The sequence below is a fragment of the Betta splendens genome, chromosome 22, assembly GCF_900634795.4.
Source record: "Betta splendens chromosome 22, fBetSpl5.4, whole genome shotgun sequence".
NCBI lineage: Eukaryota > Metazoa > Chordata > Actinopteri > Anabantiformes > Osphronemidae > Betta > Betta splendens.
In genome coordinates, this window is record NC_040900.2 from 4,609,175 (window position 1) to 4,633,930 (window position 24,756).

The following is a 24,756-nucleotide window of genomic DNA, read 5'->3' on the forward strand; positions in this document are numbered from 1 at the left end:
CATACTGTGCTATGAGCAGTTTTCACCTCATACTATAACATGCAGATTTTTTTTCACCACAAACAGAATGTACAAAAATATATATTTTATTAAGGAAATTAGTCATTTTTAATTCTCTGGCACTTTGTAAACAAATGACATTATGTGAATCATTTTCATGAAGTTATTCAGGGAACAGTCAAATATTAATTTGTTTAATGATCAGTGTAGCCTCACTGACTGTACATGAGTTGCTTCCTAAACAAAAAAAATGTACGTGTAGCAGCAGTATATCACATTATGCAACATACAATTGGAACTGAGGTGGTTGTACTTCAATCTATTGTGCAAAACGCTATTAAATAACATGAGTGTGTTCTGTCATGTAGGGAACATGTTCTAATTGTTTTTTGTTTTTGTGCTTATAAGGAAGGAGTCACATGAGTAGCGCAGGAAGCGGTAGACCTCCTCTGCTCTGGATCGACCCATGCAGCCTCCTTTTTGAATGTCTTCAATGGAGCTGCAGGATGAAAACAAGTAAATGAGACGTGGCACATTAGCATTACATACAAGCATTACATAATGACAACATACACTTTCCCTACCTGTTTATGAGCTGGGCAACCGATCGGAAATTGTGGCTCAAGTTCAGAGCGTGGGCATAGTTGACAGAAGGCAAACCCAGGTACATCTGCAGCGCCTGCTGCCTGTGCTGCCCCTTCACCTCAAGGGGTACGGCGATGCCCTGGCCCTTACGCTGCTCTAGTCGTGCCAGGTCCGCCAACAAGCCGGCGCTGTCTTCAGCACTGTGGCTCCACAGCAGGCGCACACCAGTGCGTACGAGTGCTGCCAGTGTGGTGTCATAGTAACGTGTTCGCTGAAATGGCCTCGATGCCTCACCTAAGACAGAGACATTTATAATGATTAGCAGCCAAACCCACATCTCACTACATATAATATTAATGAAAATGTAAAATTCATAATAATAAACAGTTTAATTCAATGACTCTTCATAGGATAACTCCAGCTGACCTGGCTTGCTTCTGTCCTTCTCTACAATCAGACAAATGCGCTCAAACAGCCCCTGCAAGCTCGTCATCCTTTCCGCCAAACGCTTCCTGTTCTGCGACGCGGCCAAATGCGACTGGCTGCACCTCTCCACGGCCATGCGGCTGCTGACGATGAAGTAGCTGCCGTCCAGCGAGCAGACGTGGACGGTGGCCGCGTGCCGCCGTCGCAGGCAGGTCAGCAGTTCCACTCCGGTGCTGATGCAGCGGCTGTCGGCCAGAATGCAGACGGATGCGGGTGGAGCGGAGGACTCAGTGACCGGCACATCCTGTCTGATGGAGGCAGGGTGCCGGGGCACAGAGGAGGCGGCAGGAGGGGCCTAAAGATGGGTTTGAGAGAAAATGATTTCAATCTGGTTACAAAATGAGTCACACGAACTGGTGCATACATATCTTTATTTTTTTTTTTTAACCTGGGGTAGTTTCTTTGAAGATGACCCTGACTCTTCAAAGTCCAGCTCGTCTGAGAGGAGGTGTTGGTTCTCTGACCTCTGGCGCCACCTGTAGGAGATCACAGCCATTGCTCCAGTAACTGCTGAAGCTCTTAAATGTTATATATACACTATATGAGACCTCTCGTACCTCTCATGTCGCTGTTCGCGCCGCTGTGCTTCACTCAAGGATGAAACCTTAGATGCTAAGGTGGAGGAGGACGAGCGGGGGGCTTTCTGCTGTTGCTGAACCCCGCTGGGCTCTGGCTGCACCACCTTTGGTTGCAGGGAAACAGAATCACTCGCTCCTGTTCCGAGCGCGCTCTTTTTACGACTGCCCTCCGTCTCCTCCTCGCTGGAATCGTCGACGCGCTTGATGCGGTTGCGCTTGGCTTTGGCCCCCGCTCTCTGCTCAGGTGGGGCTTCAGTCCTGCTTTTGGCTTTGTGCAGAAAGACACGGCGCCTGGTGGCATACTGCCTCCTGCCGTCCACGTACGAGTCCTCGGGCATAAGTTTAATGACTTCAGCCTCTTCCTCGCTGCTCTCCGCCTCCTCCACCTCACTGCCAACCACAAAGCTGTCTTCTGCATACGTTTCATCCATCTCAGGCACCTAGATATCAAAACGACGAAGATGCACTTGAATGCGGGATGTTTTGTTGGTTCAGCGTAAAAGAAGCAGAATTTAAAATACACACATGTACCTGTGAGAAGACGTTCATGTTGTCATGGTTTCTGTAGGACATTTTGAACTTGCCATGAACAGCAGGGCTTCTCACGGACTTCAGATAAATTCCATGCATCTCTGAGTCTGACACAAAACCGAACAGTGTAAATGTCACACAGTATGTCTGATTCATTTTCTACAACACACAAGCTTAGGTCAGCAAATTAGCTTTGGATACAACTACAGTCACATGTGCCGTACCATCGAGTCCCTGTGAGATGTGCATGTTGTCTACAACAAATCCTTCAAGGGACTGATTTTGGTCCTCCCCATCCTCTTCATCAGAGGATACATCGTCTCCTTCCTCATCCGCCGACAGCTCTGCCTCCTCATCCAGGAACTGATGCACTCTTTTGCATTTGGTGCGCTGACGAGGAAACATGTGAGAAATGTCAACGCTGACACACGCTGAACGTGAACTGACATTTATAAACTTGACATTTCTGTGTAAAGAGATAAATGTCATTGTTGTACAAATTAAATGTGCACTGTCAACTTTGAAGGCTTTTTAAAACAGAGACAGAAACAAACCAGATCAGGGTTTGATATGTGACTGTCTCAACAACATATGGAATGAATAATTTAATTGGGAGTGTATTCACAGCATCCTGCAGAGCCATCTGGTGCCACACACACCTTGGCTCTACCCTCATGGCCACGTTGCCTTTCAGCTCCTTGTGCTTTGGTTCCACGTGTAAATACAGAATCATTCTGGAAATCATTATCAGAAAGAACCCCAGCCTCCGTTTCATCTGACTGTGAAAGGAATAAAGACAGTAAATTAGTCAGAACCATTGTGTAAATACTGAGTAATGTACGTAATAATGTGTGTGAAGGACGTCAGAATCATGCAACATATTTTAATGCTGAATGAACATCTCACAGTATTAAGTGCAGCTACACGTTTCTTGGTCATGACCACCGGAGAGTCCACGTCGCTGGAGAACTTGGACTGGCACAGACAAAACATTTACATGTGAAACACACACAAATGCTTGTAAATGTAGGTTTTACATAGTTTGTTTTTGGCCAATTATTTCGCTTTTCGGAGGCACTGCATGCTGGTAAGTACTTCTTTGCAGCTTGCCAGCTGGTTGTCATGACAACAGGCGGTGCCTTAAAAGTGATGGTTAGAGACGACCTGATTCATAAACAGATGTCTCGTCTTGTCTTTTGCCCAGAAATATGAGAAAGCTCATTATTTACTTTTTACGTGTAGTCTATAAAAACGACTTGACTAATAACTAGTAGCAAACTGCCATAACCTTCTGAAATTAAATTACAAATCAGTTAAAGCAAAGTGGGCTGAAACTCTCTGGTTTCAGTTACTAAAATGTGGAACTGTGGTTTTCTGATTTCTGAGGTTTGATCTGCGAATATGAGGTTGTATGAGGTTATGTATTGACTAAGTTAATTAATAGTCAAATCAAATAGTAATCACTATCTCACAAGGCCTCACCACATCTGGGGTTGACAAAACGTTGACCTTGTTCTGACGCCGCCTTTTAACACCCACAACTTCATCCTCGCTGTCACTGTCACAGCCCACTGTAAAACACAAGGCAGATGAGACGCAGAGAATCTTGGCAGCAGTCAACCAGAAATGGGGCAAATCCTCCTCATCATCATCATTTTACTCGGCTTCATGACCAACCTGTGCGAGAAGGAGCGTCAGACGCACAGACTTTCTGCCGTGGCTGGTTTTCCACATCTGACCTTCCCTCCGCTCGAGTGGTGCAGCTTCCTATTGGTCTCCGTTTTAAGGTGGACAGTGAAGCCGTGTGAGGACTGGCCGGACCAGGCATGAGCACCCTCCTTGCTCCTGGTGATGCGATAGGAGATGGCAGTCCCCCGTCTTTAGACGTGGAAGGTGAAGTCAGACCCGAGGTTTCCCTCTTTCTCAGCCCCGACAGCATCTGTGGCGTCCACTGCTTGGATTCGTGACGCTGTGAAGGCACTCTCAGCCGGCTGATATTGGGAGTGGAGGAGTGAGTGACGGGTGGCAGGGACGCTGTCGTGTTAGCCGTCGCAGACGGCGGAGAGGTCAGCATAGACGGGACAGAAACAGCCTCTGCTTTGGCTTCGTCCTCAGAGTCTTCCAGGGAATAGCCAAGGTCAAAGTTAACAGAGAAGAGGTCACAGGAGTTGTCGTGTTGTTGCATTGTGAGAGATTTACAATGAGATTTACTTGTGTTGAGCTTAGCATTTGAGTTATTGGTTAACTGATATGTACATGCCAGCTCATCTGTTTGCATAGTGTTCAAGTTGTGTGTGCTGTCTGGGTGCTTAGTGTTACACAATTGAGAGTTAGACATCATTTTTGTGCTGTTGGACGTGTCTCCAGCGCGAGCACACGACCGGTCAGGGGTGGAGATGTCTGGGATGGTCATCTGCAGGAAGGCCTCGTCATCCTCAAACAGATCCATGCTCTCGTCCATGCGAGGGCCAATCTCACACACCCCGTCGTCTTTGACGCCGTCATCCTCTCGGACGTCACCATCATCGCGTTCTTCGCTCTCAAAAACCTCATCCCAGGTTGGACTGTCGGCTGCTTTACTGACGGGCTCCGGCTCCTGACGAGGACGAGTCCGACACATTGTACTGTACTCTGTGTCCTCTAGAGACTCCGATGGCTCTGCCCTGGAGGGGGCGCTGTCAGCGTCACCCATCATCACGTCATCACCATCATCGTCTACGTCGAGAGTAAAGCTGACGTGAAAGGGCTGATGGAGCTGCTGAGGAGAGGGGGGAGGCAACACAGGAGCCACTTCAGCACCGAAATCTGAGATCAGGGGCGGTGGGGATCGAGACAGGAGCTCCGCTACGTTGGCCAGGATGACCTTCAGACCCTCATCTGTCCCTGGGTGAGGCTTAGAAGGGAGGGGAGGGGCTGTCGAGTCCCATTTAGGAAGGTAGAACATGGCCTGAAGTTCCACATCCTCATCGATGTGTGTAATCAGCTGAGAATCCTTGTGTAAATTGACCAAAGCGCTGACTGCACAGTCTGTGACGTGCTCATTAGAAACGCCACAGTCATCGGCCAAGTCAGAACCGTCACTTTTAGAAGCATCAGAACAAACGGCCTCCGGTCCTGGGTGATCCGCGACGTCATCGAAACGTCCGTTTGGATCATGTCCAGCAGGAGGTCTTTGTTTGGTTACGGACGACGAGGAAGCGCAACTCATGGTTCTCGGTTGGTCCCACTCTGAATCTTCACCCACCTCCAGGTCAGGCGGGCGAGAGGCTCTGGGTTTGATCGCGGTAGATTTAGTGCAGTCCTTTGTGCCCTTCTTGGTTTTCTTTGGGTTTTTCACATGGTCAACGCCATCAGCTCTGCTGAGGTAAGGAAGAAGCTCCCGCTCATAACGACATTCCCCCTGAAAAAGAGAAGAGCTGCATGAGACTGACATCTGCCACCTCAGTTTCCCTTTAAAGACAAACATTGAGGGGTCTTGTGATGCTTAGACACTGTTGCCCAGGACCCTTATACACGACAATAACACTATAAAGCTTGCAAATTTAAACCATCTGTCCGTATTTCTTATTGTATTTTATGTACAAGCACACACCACTAATCATCCAGCACCTGTCATGTGTGCAGACCATGTGACCTGGAAACCGTTCATCCAGAGTGGTCTCCTGCTCAGACTGGCAGAGCGCCGTCAAACCTGTGACCAGCGGGAGACGTCAGCAAAGTGAGCAGAGAAGAAAGAAATCCATGCTCACTGTGGTGTGTGTGTGTGTGTGTGTGTGTGTGTGTGTGTGTGTGTGTGTGTGTGCGTGTGTGTGTGTGTGTGTGTGCGCGCGCGCGCCAAAATACTTGTTTTCCTAGAAAGAAGAAAACAGAATTGGAAAAGTACTGATGTCACTGTCGACTCTGTCCGTTATGGATGGGAGCAATTCGCCGCTAGCCCTGTTATAAAGGGACTGTGTCGGGGTCAAGAAGTTTGTCACAGCTCATGTAGGAAAGTGCCTATTTCCACTATTATTCGGTTATACAATGGTTCACAACAGGCCATTCATGTGCTTTCATCCAAACGGGGGCTGAATAAATACAGGTCGCTAAGTGTGGAGTAGATGCTCTGTCTCTTTAGCTGGAGCAATCATTTCAATAATTATGTCGTTCGCAGCCTAAAGAATCTGCGACTCACTACTGCACATTGTTTGGGTAATCCATCTTATACAAATCCTTTAAAGGCCTGTAACCCCTCAGACACAGCTTTGCTCATCGTCGTCCACTTTACACAAAGACAAAGATCACAGCACGTCCATTAAACACGAGAATCCCCGTGGATAATGGAAGCGAGCACTCAGGAGTTAATCACACTCAACACCTTCATTTAAGGAACATTTTAAATGTCTAGATAGTTTTTAAAAATATTAAAATGTGCTTCCCGAAGGATTAACCTTAACCTGTGGCACACAATTAATAAATGGTCAGATTAAGTGTGGAGATGTGGCAGACCAAATAAACGTGATGAGGAGGAGAGCGACAGGCGCTGATGGGGTCGGTGGGTTCATGGCGCGTGGACCACATGCGGAGTCTGAGTTGATTTTCTCACTGCGCTACGATAATCACTGGAATCCGTCATTCATGGGCGCGCACGAAGAATGCGTCGCCCGAAATTAATCGGCTCGGACGAATTTGTTTCCAAACATGCTACGAGCCAGGATGAGAAGCCCTGTAGCGCCTTTGTCTTCAAACTGGCAGACGCTCAGACCAACAACACCCACCGCCCGAAATGAAATCACGCAGTCAGGCATTTTAGCAACAGGTCCTACAAGGCTCCTGTGCTGCAGAGCAGGCGGCTACAGGTCCTGGGTTCTATGTTTATTAGTCAAAAATAAGGATAAAATGCAAATCATGCTCCACTGGATGCCCGTGAGTGTATGAAATTAAAGTTTTAGCCTAATGCAAAACATTACACAGGATCAGAATAAGGCAAATAAAGCTATGGTATAATTGAGGAACCAATGTAATTATAATAATTTGATTAAAATGGTTTTCCTCCTCATCTGCTCCCACTCTCCATTGCCGAGCGTTGTACGTGCGGGCCATACATGTGGGTCATCACAGCCTGACCTACTTCCAGCTTCCTGCCTTTACGTAACAGTTCGGGGAATCATTACATAATGCCAGCAGAAGAGGCCTCCCTGCCCTGCGTCTCCTCCTCACGGAGGAACAAGCAGCGCGATGATAATGTGGAGCTCTGCCACACAGAGAATGGGGAGAGTGGCTCCTGAAATGGAGGGCGGGGGGTGCAGGTGGGCACGAAAAATACGTTTGGTCTTTTATATGAGGCTGATTTTGTTTGTTCCTGCTCTGATGTTCAGCAGGTGAAAGGTCAGAGGGTCTCTCTGCAGGTGGAGGCTAAGCAAGTTGTGTGTTTACGCCTCACTGGGTGAAGCTGAGTTCGGGACACAGTGTCTGTTCTACTTTTCTACTGTAAATCAAAGGGTCGTTTTGTTCCCAGGTTGTTTTATGGCCAACTCTGGCATATTGCTCCAGTCCACCTTCTAATCCTGTTTTGTTTTTGGTGGACTACTTCTCTTTTTCCTAGTATGGTTAAGACGGGGAAAGGGGAAAAAAGGCAATAAGAACCCACTTGTTTCTTCAGCCAAACGTCAGTTTTACCATAATCTCTGACCCAGTTTCAAGGATTTGGACAAATTCAGGGGGAAATGGCAGATGGTGAGACGCGGACGCCTGGTACGTTAAAACAGATATTTAGAGGTGATAAGGTGTAGAGTACAATGGGAGGGATCGGCTGCATGTAAACAATGTCGGGAAGGGGGCCTTGTGGTTAAATTATCAACCTCATCAACAACACAGTGTAGTCTGTTGAAAACATTCTGTAGATCACGATAACAGAAAAACCAGTTTGCTACTGTGTCATCGAGTGGCTAAGACGACGAAACAAACTTTTAAAAAGAAGAAAAGAAGAAAATTACTGTGAACTATTCTTAAAAAAAAAAATACAATACAGTGATCAATACAGAGTTTCTGATGTGTTAAAAGACAGAAAGCTGCCGGGAAACATGTTCAATATTCACTTTTTTGGACTAAAACCCCAATTACGCCATGGAGCCTGTTTATCTTGTCAGGAATTTGCCTTGCAGGTCGAAACCATGAATGTAGTAACTAAACACAAATCACAATCATCTGTTCACATGCAACTCAGCTGACTCGCTTCTGCCTGGCGAGTTTAGAAAGTTCCCTTGCATAAACATAGACCTCTTTCCTACTTTTTAATGGAACAAAACCACTTATACAAGATCGAAAAAATAAAAATAAAAAACTCCTCACCTCATTTTCCTCTCTCATGCCGTCTATGAGCTCCATCACCTTGATGAAATGCTGGCAGCGGAGAGAATGAGCAACAGCATGTGTAGGAAAGGCTTTGTGCTGCCAGTGTCTCCATTCCCACAAAGACAGCTCTCTGGATGCTGCTCCGGAAACCTTCTTTGGGACATCAAATACCACCATTATGTATAAAGCATTAATTAAATAGGAACTCATGTATTCATGACTGTCATGAATGATCCATAATGGAAAAATATAGCAGGCACAATTTTAAACTCCTGCTCCAGGAAACTCCTGGAAGAGTTTCAAAAAGTCATCCTTTCAGTTCTATTACAGTTTTAATTCTTTAGAATTAGATGCTTAATGACAGTTTTATGCCTAATTCTTAATTATCATCCATCCAGTATCTGCCATGTATAAGGGTATTACAGTATATTCACCACAATTCACAAAATGATCATCATGAATCATGGAGTATGAAAGTAATAAAATACTTTATCTTATCTTCTTGCTTTATATTCATGTATTCTATCCTCCACATAATTCCATCCTCCTTAAAAAGAAAGAGAGAAACCTGAAGCGGTCGATCGCTAGGTAGTGACATGAAGTGTGAGTCCTTCAAGGTTGGATGAGCCTCATCTTCCTTCAGCCTCATGGTGGAAGCCCACACAGAATATTCAGTACTGCTCAGGAACCCGTCCAGCGTTGCACTGCCCTGCCGAACTGCCACATCAGACAAACCGGCTCAGAAACCCACGCCCTGTTCCTCCTCAGACTCTATTTGCAGTGGTTTTAACTAAACTTCTACTTCCATACTCAGGTTCTGAGGGTGGATGAGTGAGGCCCGTCCGTCACAGTGGGACCTTCGGCCCCTGCTGGACCTCCGGCTGCTCTCCCGGTGGTCAAACTGGCCACAGGTGATGTGCATCTTGTGCAGGGTGGGGTTCACTCCCTCGGGCAGCATCCGTGGACTGTTGGGGAACATGTGGAACCCGCTTTTGTTGCTGATGATGGCCTTGTATATGCTGCGTTTGTTACTCTGGCTCTGGTTGTAGGTCTGAGGAAAGCAATGAAAATTGCAGTGTATAAAAAAGGCTCACCATGGACTGCTTTTGTGTACACAGTCATTGGACAACTCACCCTCTCCTCGCGGCCTTCAGCCAGGATGACAACGATCCTTCCCTGTCGCTTGCGGCCTGTCCGCCCCATTCGCTGCACGAGGCGAATGGGATTCTTCTGTGCATCGAAGCAAACAATGAGGTCTACCTCCCCAATATCCAGCCCCTCCTCCCCAACACAGGTCGACACCAGCGTGTTAAAGCCTCCCTGACGGAATCTGTGCACCACCTGCAACACAAATACATCTCTCAATGACGCACATGTGAGTCTGATCACGGCATTATTTAGCCAAATGTAGAAAGTAGCTGTAAGTAAGTGAAGTTAAAGCAGGATAGAATTCACATCTGGTGGCTCTTTATTGCCAGTTCAAGCTGCTACCTCTAGCTGTTCCTTTTGGGTAAATCCTTTGACCCCCTTCCCGGCTGAGGCTTGGCCCATGAAGGTCATGACTCGAATCAGTGGAGTGTGGTGGTTCAACATGGCTGCGATCTCCTGTACGCTCTCACGGAAAGATGAAAAGATCATCACCCGCGTGCTGACGGCTTGAGGACCTGGACATTAATGCCACGGAAGAAACAGAGGCTACTTGTTGTTACCTATGAACAATGAATATGTATTTACTCCAATGATGCTTATTTAAAGCATGGACGCAAGAATGAATAGTTTCTTGTTGCTGTAACTGGAAGATAAAAACAATTATAGACTTCCATTTTCATTCAGATTATTCCAAATGTGAGTCAGAACACAGCACTGCTATAATAAGTAGACCACCATTGTTGTTTGCCGAGCTCTCAGCCCACAGTCTGAAATGCTGCAGCACCACCTCCTCCAGCTTCTCCAGCTTGGGATGACTGTAGTTGAATGGCTCATCTGGGCCTAGAAGAATGAAAGAGTTAGAGAGTATTTCTTCCTATTTTTGTGCCTTTTTTACATTAGGGAGGAGTTCAAGTCAAATGACTTCATCGTTCCTCATCTAACTACAAATGGGGTTCGAGAAAGTGTTTTTTTTACCAGCAGACGGCTTCACAAACGTTTTTTCCATGTCACTGTAGAGGTCCATAAAGCTGGGTGTCCTCTGCAACTCATTCCTGGCTCGAGTCATTTCTAAAGAAAAGCGAAGCATTTTACTAATATACTTAGTCCATATTACTAAGAAAACACACAGTTAATGGCAAGTTTGAGAATCTGCAGTCTGAAAGAGTTCAATGGGAAATAGGAGTGGTTCAAGCATATGAGGGACTCATCTTCTTAAGATATTTATATGGATAAAGAGCAAAAAGAACGCCTGGAGAAATAGTCACTGACCTCTGGATCCGTCCATGATCCCCTGAATGTAAAAGAAGAGCGATCTGAGCCCCATCTGCATCAACAACTCGTAGCCGTGGTACAAGCTGATGCAAAGGGCGAAGTCGCCCTCCAGCATTCCCTGCTGCAGACCCTGTAGAGTGCACAAGGGCATGTGAGTCCATGGAAACAATTTGATTAGAACATTTATTATTGGTAAGCGCTTGCTTTAAATAAATGTAATATTGGGCAGCTCAGTGTCCAAGTAATGAGAAACAAACTACTGTGAATATCTGCTGCAATTCCAGTCTGGGAAATGAAAGAACTCTCAGGACGATTGCAGCTGATCTGCAGGCTACAATCTCAGTCTGATTCATACAGTTTTTACAGTATAGTAAAATTAAAGCATTTAGTAAAGTTAGAATTTAAGTCTAAGGATTTTACAGGCACATTTAATAAGAAGTTGGTCACAGTACGTTAGAAGATCCAGACTTGGACAGAAACCCTGTTTATACTCAATAACAACAATCTGACTGTTTCCAAATACTACAACATATTTTGTAGTAACCTAAGGTCATTTTTAAAATGCATCTAGACATCCTGTGTAATAGCCCATGGGACTCTTAGATGGAGCATCGCTTATTCTGAATAGATGACAAAACACTATCATATTAAAATCCTCTGATGTGGTTCCCATGCCTGGATGTGTGCCGGTGGGTTCTTGCGGAACTGATCCCTGGCAAGGATGAGCTGGTATTTGGTGAGCGTCCTCAGGTCCTTGTGTCCCATCACCCGGTTCTGGACCAGGCGTGATATGAATTTCTCCAACACCTTAGTGGGAGGAGTGATAAACACATATGTAGGTCATCAATAATAGGCCACTTCCTGTTTCAGGCTGTAATGCATCAGACTGGGTGATTAGCACCTTGTCAACACAAAGCTGGACAGCACACCCACACACCTAACACAACCTTTAACAAGCGAGAGAGTAAAACACGAGCATGCACGCGTTGTCATTCTTCCCCCTGCCCTCGTTTCCTAATCATTCAGAGAGATGGAAGCCGTTTGTCAAACGGACAACTTTAACAGCATCTATTCATCCTCATGACTGCTAATAATGAGAGGCTGCGTCCTTGTCATTTCAGTTTCACTTATGTGGAAGTGCTGCTCTAGAAACCGAACAGCATGAAAGGCCCCTGTGAAAAACGTAGTGGGTGATTTTGTAAAAGCCATTTACTTGTTTTGATTTGGACGCTTGATTAAAGGTATAAGTAGGTCAGAATATGTTTTTCACAGTGAGCCTGTGTTTTTAATCATCTCTGTCTCGGCCGCTCAGGTTTCAGATTTAAAGTACAGATTTAAAGTCTGAATCTTGAGCATGTTTGCATTAATGCAGTATCTTTTAAGATAAATCACCAAGGGAACAACAAGAGACAAACATTAAATGAACAAGCATAAAATGTTAAAAAAAAGTGCTTTGCTCTCGGAGCAAAATCTGAGCAGACATCTTTTCCCATTTCTGCTAAGCCTACTTCTCTGGTGCCAGCATGCTTCATATGGCTTAAGAAGACAAAAGGTTAAGTTACAACCTTTAAACCCACTGACATTTCAGAAAATATCAACAGCCATATCACCTAGCCACGAACCTTCTTTTATAAGAACGGAATGGGGCCGGCCCATCTGCTTAGGCTTTTGCCTCGTTGCACACGATGCCATTCAACTTGTAAAACTTGTAAGTACTTAAAAAGTGAATCCCATAGAAACATACATAGAGAACGTACATGGAGCAGCAGCCATGCATGGTTACATAAGAGGGTGAAAAAGAGGAGGGTAGCTCAAATTAAATCTACTGGGAGGTCACAGGGCTGTAGGAGCCTTCTCTGCCCTCTTCACCATCGGTGACAGTATGATGTTAAACGTAAGCGTGTGTCTCAGCGTTCCATGGAACAGTTATGTTCACTCTTCATATTCAGAAACATTGTGTCGCATTTGGTGCTAAAGGCCAGAGTATTTCACAGCTTCTTCATCGCTGAGTCAGAGTGAAAAATTACATGCTTTGCAGAATAATGGCCCAAATGTGACATAGTTACAATCCAAATAGTGTGAAATCATCTCGACCTCAAACACTGCAGGCGTGAAGTGTTTGCAAATTGTGTGAAATCATCATAATTCAAGCCATAAGATACATGTTCCTATTATTCTAATACTTCATAGTTTTAGAACTTGATTTGAATCTTACTACAGATGTAAATACTGGATGGGCTGGGGAAATATCGTGGATTAACCCCTTTTAGTACAGGTAAATTAATAAAACAGTTAATAAAATAGAAAAGATTAAATTCTAACATAAAAGCAGGCAGCAGAAAAAAACATCACACACAAGCTAGGTGGCGCCTCTCCGTCACTTTCTTTCTAGTTAGTGACAGGTGCAGCATAATGTGGGAACGTGTGCAGCGTGGTCAGGTCCAGATTATGAGATTACACAAAATCAGATTAGTGAGGTCACTGTTTTTGTCTGGTTGGGAGTGCAGTGAAAATACAAAATGTACAGAGATGGTCCCTAGTCTGTATACATCAGTTAGGAAATGTAGTCTGATCCACATGAACATTACAAATATCAATTATATCAGATATTTAAACAATATTTTTTAAAAGGTGGAAAAAGTGACCACCACCACTACTACTACTACTACTACTACTACTACTACTACTACTACTAATAATAATAATAATAATAATAATAATAATAATAATAATAATAATAATAATAATAATACTAAATTGCTAGACTTGGATTGGTTCCATAGCTTGTACCATTTATCAAAAAGGGGAGGAGAGAGGACACGATGTGAACCTAATAACAACCTTGTGTACGGCAGCCTCACTGAGCATGCTCTGTGGGGACTGACAGCCGATTGGCTGAGCGGCATGGAGCTAAGTGACGTGGGAACGAGTGAAAAAGACTGAAGGCAACTATTAATAACAGAAACTACACTAAGCCAAACTCTCGGTGCAGTATGTCAACAATAAGATGTGTGCTAAACTAAGGTAAGAGAGTGTAAACCCATGAAACGCCCAGTGATGGTGTAGGTGGGTGTACGTTGATGCTGACTGCCTTGAATGGGGCCTATCGGGTCTCCTTCCCTCTTCCCTGTAGAGTACTGAGGGATTTTGTATGTCATGCGTCTTTGTTTGCTGGTGTGCATTTACACAGAGACTCTCCCACAGACTGTAGAGGGTTATATAATGGCTTCTGTACGTGCATCTTGAAGAGTGCAACATGGTGGTTGGCTGCTGTAGTGGCACAGATCAGAGAAAATCCTGCCTCGTCTGTCCCCTAGGGCACAAGCTCATGTCTATTAAGTAAAATAAAAAAAGTGCCTAAAAAAACACTCAATTAAAACTCTAAAAGCCCCATGGTGCTTTTTGAGTCCTGTATTTATTTGATTTGAGTATTTAATTTCCCATTAATTATTAATCTGTCATGTGGACACATACTGTACTTTCCAACGTTAGCTCAAACGAATGCCAGCGTCTCTCTACCACTGGGTCACAGTCAAATTTCAAGGGCTGCATGAAAAATGTCATATTCAGCCTGGTGTCACTGTTTTCTGTCTTACAGTAAGAAAAAATAAATAAATTTATTAATATAAAAAAGTAAAAAATAAAAGTTATAATTAACCAGAACTTAATGAAACTAACTAAACTTCTCTATAAACGGTGAATTAATAAAATAATCATGGTGTTGACGATTACTCGTGGGGGGGGGGGCAGCGTCACGTGCTCCGTCTTCGTCCAATATAAATAGGGCGTACCGCGGGAAGCCTTACTCTACGCGACACCACTGGACGTGACGTGTTGTTTATGCTGCTTAGTTTTAAAGCGAATCAAAGTGCACACAGCAAACAGACGGTTTTAAATTGAGTCAGTAACTGTAAGTGTCAAACTAAGCGGCAAAAGCGTCGTACCACCTGCTTTACTAAGCGGCAACGTTAACGGCTGCGCTCGAACAACACGGATTTACGCTGAACCCAAGTGTCAGTTCAGCGAAGATCCACACGAGTCCTCGCGCCACCGTGAGTCGAATTTTCGCTCAGCCGCCCGGAGGTTCCGCTTCCTCGCCAGGCACCAGTCTCACGGACGCAAAATGGACCGAGGTGGCTGCCAGATGAGCGGCGGCGGCGCGGGGGGCGGCGGAGCGGGCGGCGGCGGGCCCGAGCAGCACGGGGTGATCACGCTCGAGGACCTGGAGTCCTTCTCCGAGGACCAGCTGTCCGACTCGGGCAACGGCAGCCTGGAGGAGGAGGGCGAGACCATGGAGGAGGACGAGCACGCGGACCGGCTGCTGCACTACTGGCAGGACGTGGCGAGGGGGCACCAGGTGGAGGTTTCTCAAGGTAAAAGCCACAACGAACGAGCCCCGACGACTTTCACCCCCGTTAGCGGACGTTAGCTGACGTGAACCGGTTTGTTAGCGTCGCCTCATCGGGCAAGTAAAAACAACAACAACGAGTTTCACTTCGGACGCTTTGAATCAACTTCCGCCAAGAACACAACCATGCAGTGAGAAAGGGACAACTCAACTGTGTGTGTAGTAACATTGGAGAACACAATAATTTAAAAAAGTAAAAACAAAAACAACATGTAAAAATAATGATTACATATGATAATAACAAATGTTTTCCTGGAGGTGTTTCTGGTGGGTTCTAAAGAGATCAGAAATAGTACAATACAAACCAATTAGTTTGTTATAAAAATATTATAACAGTACAGGAACAAACCTCTATACGAGATGTACAACAATGATATTACAGAGGGGAATGTTTTCTTATTTCTGAGCTGAACACTTTAAAAAGCAACCCACTCATTTATTTCCTCCTTTGCAGCAACATCATATTTTACAACAATAGTCTCCAAAATGCACTTTATGTATCCAACATCACTTGGCGACACATAAAAGATGAACCTGATGGTCTAGTAGAGACCAAGGTCTTCAGGTTTGACCCCACCTCTATGGTATAATGTCTAAAAGAGACTTATTGTATTCATTCTATTCAATACTATGAATATGCACTATTAGAGTAAGAGGTAAAAGCATCATCTCAGACACACAGACAGATCCCTCTTCTCTCTTCATCAGTCCTAATTGAGGACTTTGCACAAAGTCCCTTGTGACTCAGTGCGGATTAGCTACCTTGTCTGTAATGGGACCAAGGTTGTGGCTGCTAAGTCCTGTGCTACAAAACCGTAGCTAAGGACACAAACATGCCACAGTAAAATCCACTCATTTAATTGGGATGGGTTAGGTCGAGTGGGGTGAGGTTGTGTGCAATTCATTAGGCACTGTACCAAATGGAATGAACACATTGGACCGGTTCATTCTGACCTGCCTTTAACTTCACTGTAGCTACAGTTTAGTTTGTTTTTACCTTTTACTGTAGTAGAACACTGCAACCCCCTGTTCATATACATAGTGAATCATTAATATTTGTGTTTATATTGTACAGCATAGAGGTCCCGACCTCATTAAACATGCAGCTGACGAAAGCAGATTAAAATCTTAATATTCCACCTTAAAGCATGAGGAAGAGGAGCATGATTAAGAGTGTGTGGCCACCAGACGCTCTTGATGAGATAGCCCAGGTACGGCGGCGGCGACGTCAACGCTAAGCGGCTCTGAAAGTGCTGCCATAGTAACTAAAGAGTATGGTAGCACATGCTTCCACTGTATGTGCAGGTAATGTAGTGTTTGCTCCCCTCATACTGGGGATACCCACACCTGCCAGCTCAAGGCCGAGGTCTCGCTGTGGAATGCCAGTGTTTATTCTACCTGAGCATCATGGTTTCATCAAAGCCTGCAAAACTATTTTGGACAGACACAGCTGTGCCTCAGCTCTGCTGGGATTGTGGTCAGACGCCCGGTTGTTCCTCAGTGTATAGACAGATAAAATGTGGCTGAATCGGCGTCACCTTGTGTGCCTTGTATCTTATGGAAAATAAAGCAAAACAATGAGCTGGGCAATTATGCTGCACTGTTGTTAAAAACACTGGCTAGTGCTGTAGCTCATCGCTGCTAATACCAGTCTATACCTGGCCTTGGGCAGCTTTCGTGACGGAACTCTCCATCAGCTCTAATAAACATTACTCTCGGCGACATCCTGGCACAACGCACTGCCCATCTGGCAGCCTCCTCTCACACAAACTACCAACACAGCCTGCCAGCAGCTGACTGGAAGGGGACATGTAGACATAGGTCTACATTAATTAACTAACCACACATGTTGGACAGTTGGAAACATCTGACTGTAGTGCCGGTATATGACTGCTATGCAGATCAGTCTAAAGTGTTTTGACCAGATATGTCCAACACAAATGCACTATGTTCTGCTTTATATTTAGTCCATGGTGTAAACATGGTTTAAACTGATCAACTGTCCTTTGTGTGTCATTGTTTGACAGATATGGCAGAACCCATTCAACAGCTAACCAGCAACAACCAAGGCCGCAGTAACAGGCAGCACGTTCCCTTCACCTTCCTCCTCCGCAAAGAGAAGGTTCCTCAGCTTTACTTCTGGCACCACAATAACTCATCTGTATACCTTCATCTACACATTCAGCATGAGACGATAGATGTTCAGTTGGCAGTTTATTGTACAAAATTGACACACATAACAGCACCTATAGCCTTTAACACCCTAAAGTGCACATATAACACAGGCTCCTAAATATTAAGACTGAGAGCATAACGCCTAGCATCATGTGTGAGTATGGGTCAACTCTTTATTTTCAAAATGGCCATGGTGTCATTCTATACAATAAGCCATTTAAACTCCTCAGGGAGGCATAAAAATAAAGAGTGCTAATTGGTTTAACTTGAGTTAATTAGTTCATTTAAACTTGGCTGGAGCCTCCTGTTAAACAAAGGACAATCGTGGAATCCTATTTTTAGAGCAGGCTTTGGTGCCTTGTACAGAAGAACAGACATGAAACATTAGGTCACACACCTAAGCTGATGGTAATGCTGTACAAACATTGCCCAAATAACAATCTCACAACTGTTTATAAACAACTATATAAATGTATAATAGAAAGGTTCAAAGATGTAATTCAGACTGGGATGTTCAATAACGGTCACCAGGATATTTACCAGTAAAAAACTTGGAGCCATCAACATAACCAAATAGGACCTTTGTATTCAAAAGCAAGAAGCAGAATTTATGCAGGACATATTTCACATTTTGTAGAACCCATTAGCCAGAACATTTGCTCCTGAGGTTCTAACTTTGTGTGGACCTTTTCAGTGCGGGGAACTGCTCTATGAGAAGCGCCACTACGAGAAGGGCCACTGGGCTTGCATAACCATGCGTGAAGACACTTATGAACAGAGTATCTGCTACGGGTTCATGAGGATAATGAGATACATTTGCCAACAGAACTCGTTAGGTGAGTCTATGAACAAGGACACAATCACAGTCTTCTCACTTAAACCTCTGTCTTGTGCCTTTATTTATCCTACTCTCTAAGCACACTTATTTCCTTCACATAGGGGACTATCTGGGAATGACACTTCCTATTGTGACAGTGGTGCGCACAGATGAGAACCACTCTGTGATCTCCCATGATGTCACTGTGGCGTACTACCTTCCCACTGAGCATCAGGCCCAGCCACCACAGCCACATGACAGTGAGATCATTATAGAGATCTGGCCCGCCACCACTGTATACATAAGGCCAGTGAAACCTGATTAAATATACTGCTTCCGCAACTTTTATTATTACTGTACATCTAAGGTCGAAATCTCATACTCAAGCATCATTTCCCCTTCATCTCTTCCAGGCCTTTCACTGGTCCCACCAACGAAGTGACCATCATCAACCAGATCAACGCCATGGCAGAGCTGCTAGATTCTCCTGATATGTGTGTCAGCGACTCGTTCATCGTGGCCGGCTACACCAACCCAGCTCACAGCAATCGTCAGAACGAGATCTGGTTCCTAGAGCGACGCTGAAGGACACGAGGAGCATCCAGGATGCCATCTTTGACCCTTGAGCCTCAACGATTTCCTAAACACTGCCCCAGCTCAGCTATTGTCTCAGGTGCAAAATTTCATTACCACACCAGCCCAACACACCAAGGTGGGAACTGATAAGAATCAGCCCTTGTCCTACCGTACCCAAAGTTTCATTCATGTTCATTTTAGAAATACCCTCTGTTCACCCTTAAGTACTGAACAAAACCACTGCCACACTCACGAACACAACCCAGATGCTAAGTGTAAATAGCTTTGTTTCCTGCTTTTTACACTATAGCTTATAGTGCAGTCCTCTCTTCTTGGAAGCTGAAATATTTTAAGTCTTATACTTCTGTAAACAGGGTGATTATAGAGTGCTGTTTAAAATATACAACAGCCTCCTCCACGGTGGAAACATGCTCCCCGCCGAAACACAGCCTTATTGTGTCCCCTATCTGTTTGATGCACATATATAATGTCATGTGGGGTGAAGACCGATCCACATTAGGAAAGGTTATACATTGTGTAGTTTGTACGGTGATTTCAGCTTTGTTCTTGCTGATTCATTGTTACTCTTTTTGGGCAAGCCAGTTATTACAGGTGCTGGGGCACTAGCTTAACCTTATCTGAGATTGGTGGGTCTGCTCCATGCAGGGCAACCACACAAACCACAGCCGAACCACAGCGGGTGGCTTCAGTCGTAAATGCACACCTGAAACAATGAATGTAAAGCTACAGAGAGGACATGGAATTCCACATAAACAAAATTCTAAAAAACAGATTTTACTACAGAGTGACAATCATGACAAATTACTCATATACATAATTTTGCTTTTTTGAATATAATGCAAATGAGTGGATCTTTATGTTGAAGTCTTGTTCATTTAAAGCAATAGGTAGCAGCAAAACTGTTTTCTGTCAGTGTCATTCTCCATCTGTTCAAAAATATTTACTGCAGTACTGCAAGCACCACTGCTAAGTAGAAACACTGCTACAAGGAGAAATATAGCAGAGAATCTCTACGGATTTACTGCGAATCAATTCTCAATAGTTCTATTTTAGTTAATTTTATATTTAGAGCCCACATAACGTGTCTGTGTAGATCATCTCTATGTTGCAATGCAACAAAAACAGCTTTACTTAGAGTTAAGAGTGTATATAAGAATGTTTCTGCCAGTTAAATAAATTTGGAAGTGAACTAGCCAAATCGACATAAGCATTTTTGTTGCATTGTTATTTTTAAATTCTGTACTGAGAAAAATCTTATTCAGATCAGATTGTGAGAAAGTTGCTTTAATTTATTCCACAGACAATAGAAAGCCGTTGACAGCACAGAAAGGTACATTTTCTGAGAGAAAGCCTGCCCAGTGTTAGGGTCCAACTGTTTAGTTGATGTCAAGGCATCGGAAAAACCCAAAGAATGCATATTGCTTTTAATGATTGTAGGATTAACACTGCAAAGCCATGATGCATATAGGCTGGTTTTCCTTTAGAGCTTGGTTATATGGGAACATCATATGTGAGCATTCAAATGTGTTTCCTGTCTCTTTGCTTATTTGTTTAGTGTTTTGCAGACATGTGCTGTACTATGAAAATGTACTTGCAACAACCAGAACTACTGTGGCTTTTGTTTGTTCAATAAAAATGTGCTTGTGTCCTGTCTTTTGAAATCAGGTCTTAAATGAAATGCTCCACCGAAGCTCGGTCAAAGTCATGAAGGAGAACTGGTCTGAATTCCTGAGAAAGTGGAGCAGCAACTAAAGCTAAAACGTGTCTCTGCGTGACTGGTTACATTTTCTGATTTATGCTAAAATCCCTAAGTTCCACCTGAAAGACTGCATCAATGTTCATTTTAGTACAATATAATCTTGTCGTGTGCTGTCAAGTCAAATTAGAAGAGAAAAAGAGAAGGCAGAGAGAAATAATCACTAACAGGCAGCTGCAGTTGCTTCCAGTCAGGTTCATGTGAAAAGATGATGAATAATAAAAGTAACTCCATAAAGTTGATTTACTTTACATGAAATACTAAAGGAACAACAACAACACGAGATAGATAGAAGACGGGTGAACACAGCCATCACGCAACAGGTCTAAATGTTCAAGGACTGGTGTCACATTCCTGCTGCTCATCGAGATGATACAGACGTAGCCGCATATTTACAGTAGCACACACACAAAGCCTGGATTGAATGTTGAGTCTGTTAAGGACTAAAGAATCTTTCAACAATGAAATATAGACTACCAGCTGTAACAGGATGCTGCCTTTAAGCCAAATCAGTCAAAAAGCCTTAAAATGAGCCAATAACAAGCAGCGAGTGAAACGAGAGAAACTGATGCCTCGTGGTTCTGAGGAACACTTTGACCACACGATGGCAGCAAAGGACAAGGGAGTCAAGTGCTACATATGATGAAACCAGACCAAATAACTTTGTTGTCAAAAAAATGAAAATTAAGTCCTATGGTCTGTGGGAACAAAGTATTTTAAAAAAAGGTTAAAACTAAAGAAGAATAAATATTTTACAAGCTGCATCTACTCTGGCAAAGAACAGCAATAATGATAGAAGCTTTCCAAAACACACTACAATGAAGGATTAAAGGAGCCTACCTGCAAGTAGCGCGCCTGATAAGCAGAAAGGGCCTCTCCCAAAGGAACAACCACCTTCTCCACGCTGCGCTGGTGAGAATGGGCCAGGATGTCCGGACTTTCTTCAGAACGCAGCTCAATGTGTGAGATAAGCAAGTTGGAGATCACCGACTGCACAGACTGCAGGGACGGAGGGCAGATCAGCTTTCAGAATAGGGTTTTTTTTAATGCACGTCTGCTCAAGAAGACAGAAATTACCTTTTAGTCTCACCTTTGTATCTCCCCCCGGAGTGGCACTGAGGGCAAGGATGCGGAACTGCAGAGTCTGGCTGCTAAGCTGCCTGACCACCTGGAAGAGAGCAGGCTTAGATAAATTAAGTAAAGTAATAAATATAAGCCATCCTTCAATGTAGGACAAGTCGTCTGTGTATTTACTATATCACGTCCTGTCTCTAGGGCTTTTATGAGACTCGGTGGAGGTTTTCTGTACCTGACAGTAGGCGTGGTTGCCCAGCGCCTTGTGGGCTTCATCGATCACCACACATTTGACCTGCTGGGCCGGGCAGGTGTCTCTAGACAGGTCGTTCACCATGACCTGGGGTGTGAGGAAGAAGACGCGCTTGGATCTCCACACCTCCTGCCTCTGCCTCGCCACGGTGCTACCTGTGTGCAGACCCAGCAAATAACAGCGACTAATAACAGCGACCATCGATGCTGTTGCCTCCCAACTGTGTACCTGTTAACTCAGCCATGTGCTCCTGTGGGATTCCCATGACCTTATAACAGGCCTCGATCTGCTGTGACACCAGGGGTTTGGTGGGAGCCATGAACACGATCTTCCCTGTTGGATACCAACGGTAAAAGTTGTACATGACCACGGAGGCTATAAACGTCTTTCCCAGACCAGTGGGAAGACACACCAGCGTGTTCTGAAACAGGGCCGCCTCTGACATCTTCAGCTGGTACCCCCTGATGGGGTAGTTGGTGGGGTAGATCCACACCCTAGCCGAGGAGCTGTCAAAGCCAGGAAAGTCTGCATATGTCCGTCCAGCTGATGGGGTGGGAGAGAGGGCTCCGCTCCCTGTGTTTACAGGGTCGTCAGCTTGAACCACGTTCGCATTGTCGAGCTCCAGGCTCCTCTCAGCTTCATAGACTGCGACAACCATCAGATCGTCGTCGTCATCTCCATCTTCAAACGCAGCTATGGCGTCATCCGCCCTCCCCGGGTTTCCTGAAGTGTATGCGGACCCTTGGCCCACTTCGGTCCATAATGGATTTCGAGGAGGATGCACCGGAACCACCCCGGCGTTATTGCTAGGACCCGGTTTGTGCCGTCCAGCAGATTTCTTAGCACCCTTTTTCGGCGGAACAACTTTGTTTTGAGGCACAGCAGCGCCCCACGTCTGAAACAAAGTCCTCTGATTGGTACCGCTACTCATTATCAACAGCGGTAACGAAAGGTTTTCCGTAAAGATCCCATGTGACAAATAGCAACGCCGCAAACTTATTATACCGGAATACACAAACACGGGTCACTTCCGCTCTGGTTATTTCAAAATATAACACGACGGTTTTATCGAGGAGTTGTTTTTGCCATTTACGTTTTGTTTATGTTAAATTCCTTGATATTTTGTGACAATAAAAACATATTAAGCTAAAGACTTACACCGGATGCCGATACTGTTATATTACGCAAACACGCGCTTTTAATTTTTGCGTTTGACTCCGGAACAAAAACAAAAGTTGGCGTTCGCTCCCGCTTTCGAGGTAGCGACGTCCCGTTACCATAGCAATGGACAGAATCAATTGGGAGAACACGCTTGTCAATCTGCAGGTCATTTCCTTATCTAATTTCTTTAACGTTATAAATCATTTAGGTTTCATTCCTAAACACGCGGTTCGTGCTGTTAGCTACTTTTGCTAATTGTGAAAACATTTGCTCATGTGGCAACAGCTAGCTGCTAGCATTAGCATGAGCTTAACTAGTAAGAAGCACGACTGACTTTTACCATTTAACCTTTACTGTGTGTCTGTCATATCCTTTGTAGGCATTTGCTCGCGGATACTTGGTAAGAAACGAAGTTCGTCGTGCCAGAAACGACTTCGAAGACATTGTCCAAGAAATTGATGGAGGCTTGTCCCATTTACAGTGGAGAGACACGGTCATAGCTATTCCCCACTTCACAGACACTGTAAGTACCCGTCCCTGTTACTGTAGTTGGAACAACTGTTCAATACGTTTCTCATTTGCTTTCCTATGCATTGTCAGCACGGCCCATTTCTAAGAGTCAGCAGCTCAACCAGCAGTCCTTCAGAACCAGGACTACACGTCAGCGTCACTCAGAACTCATCAGGAGGAACAGACACGTGTTTACCACAAGAGAGGGAAGGCGATCGGGGTGTCCTGCTACAGAGGATAGAAGCTGAGAGAGATGAGCCGCAGACCGGTGACCACGACTGTGACTCCAGGGCCGGGTGCTCCAACAACAGTGTTGAAGATGCTCAGAGACAGAGGGGTTTGAGGGAACAGCAGGACGATAATGACGGCGGGGCGATGGAGAGCGTAGCAGACTCCACCTCAGTGTGGAGCAGTTTGAACCTGGACATGAACTGCAGCCACTCTCAAAAAGGTAAACAGGTTACAGTTCATACAGCAATATGTGTGAACATGTGTAAACATTTCTATTCTGGTCGGCACACCATAAAAATAAATATTTAACATTTTTATTTTTGGTTGTAAGTCTCCATTGTAATCCTGTCATCCCTTCCTTTAGGCTCACAGCAGTTCTGCTTAGCTCAGGAGGTGCCGCGGACGTCAGAGGCGCTCCGTGCACACAGAAAATGCCTGACTATGGAGCTGGTGTGGCTCCAACAGGCCATCGACAGCAGGAAAAAGGTAAGATAGAGGAGGGACAGAGCGTTTCCCTTCATTTACCAGCAAAAAGGTTTGTTAACGCAAGCATTTATTCTTGAATTAAAACTGCAGTACTAACATGCTCTTCCCCCTTTTCCCTACAGTACTTGTCACTGAGGGACAGGCTAAGCATCACCTGACAGCGGACGTAATAAAGTGCACATTTGTTGAGAAAAGTTCTTGTGTTTTTTTTGTTAATGTAAAAATAAATGGTATTTTTCTAAAGTATTTTCTTTGTGCTGTTTTTGTCCCATTATTGTTTAGCTGGTTATTGTTATCGGGCTGTTGTGAAGGCGATTAATGTAATTAACTTTTAAGTGGGACAAATTGAATTGA

The 24,756-nt window shown here is 44.6% G+C and overlaps 3 protein-coding genes across 5 annotated transcripts; 2 read left to right on the forward strand and 1 right to left on the reverse strand.

The window, feature by feature from the left end:
- Positions 1-70: 70 nt before the first annotated feature.
- On the reverse strand, positions 71-23,084 carry fancm (FA complementation group M). Of its 3 annotated transcripts, XM_041069203.2 has the most exons (25): positions 22,427-22,552; positions 22,243-22,347; positions 21,997-22,169; positions 21,778-21,855; positions 21,528-21,686; positions 11,610-11,741; positions 10,932-11,064; positions 10,638-10,730; positions 10,398-10,502; positions 10,005-10,177; positions 9,648-9,854; positions 9,324-9,564; positions 9,082-9,230; positions 8,511-8,666; positions 3,858-5,580; positions 3,663-3,751; positions 3,087-3,155; positions 2,840-2,959; positions 2,405-2,570; positions 2,181-2,287; positions 1,629-2,089; positions 1,460-1,547; positions 1,012-1,366; positions 585-879; positions 71-499 (listed from the first exon to the last, which is right to left on the reverse strand). In XM_041069203.2, exons 2-25 carry the CDS (start codon positions 22,331-22,333, stop codon positions 379-381), a joined length of 5,484 nt encoding a protein of 1,827 aa, XP_040925137.1. In that variant the 5' UTR covers positions 22,334-22,347; positions 22,427-22,552; the 3' UTR covers positions 71-378. The 3 variants fall into 3 exon arrangements, with proteins under 3 accessions (XP_040925137.1, XP_028995412.1, XP_028995411.1); XM_029139579.3 differs by having other exon boundaries at positions 8,511-8,663; positions 22,243-23,084; XM_029139578.3 differs by having other exon boundaries at positions 22,243-23,084.
- soul3 (heme-binding protein soul3) lies at positions 14,735-20,584 on the forward strand. The gene is made up of 5 exons (XM_029139695.3): positions 14,735-15,307; positions 17,370-17,464; positions 18,212-18,353; positions 18,457-18,640; positions 18,748-20,584. Exons 1-5 carry the CDS (start codon positions 15,058-15,060, stop codon positions 18,917-18,919), a joined length of 843 nt encoding a protein of 280 aa, XP_028995528.1. The 5' UTR covers positions 14,735-15,057; the 3' UTR covers positions 18,920-20,584.
- A 59-nt stretch (positions 23,085-23,143) lies between the features above and the next one.
- iqcc (IQ motif containing C) lies at positions 23,144-24,648 on the forward strand. Its single transcript, XM_029139712.1, has 5 exons — positions 23,144-23,340; positions 23,555-23,698; positions 23,776-24,136; positions 24,281-24,402; positions 24,525-24,648. The coding sequence occupies exons 1-5, from the start codon at positions 23,299-23,301 to the stop codon at positions 24,558-24,560; spliced, it is 705 nt and encodes a 234-aa protein (XP_028995545.1). The 5' UTR covers positions 23,144-23,298; the 3' UTR covers positions 24,561-24,648.
- Positions 24,649-24,756: the final 108 nt, after the last annotated feature.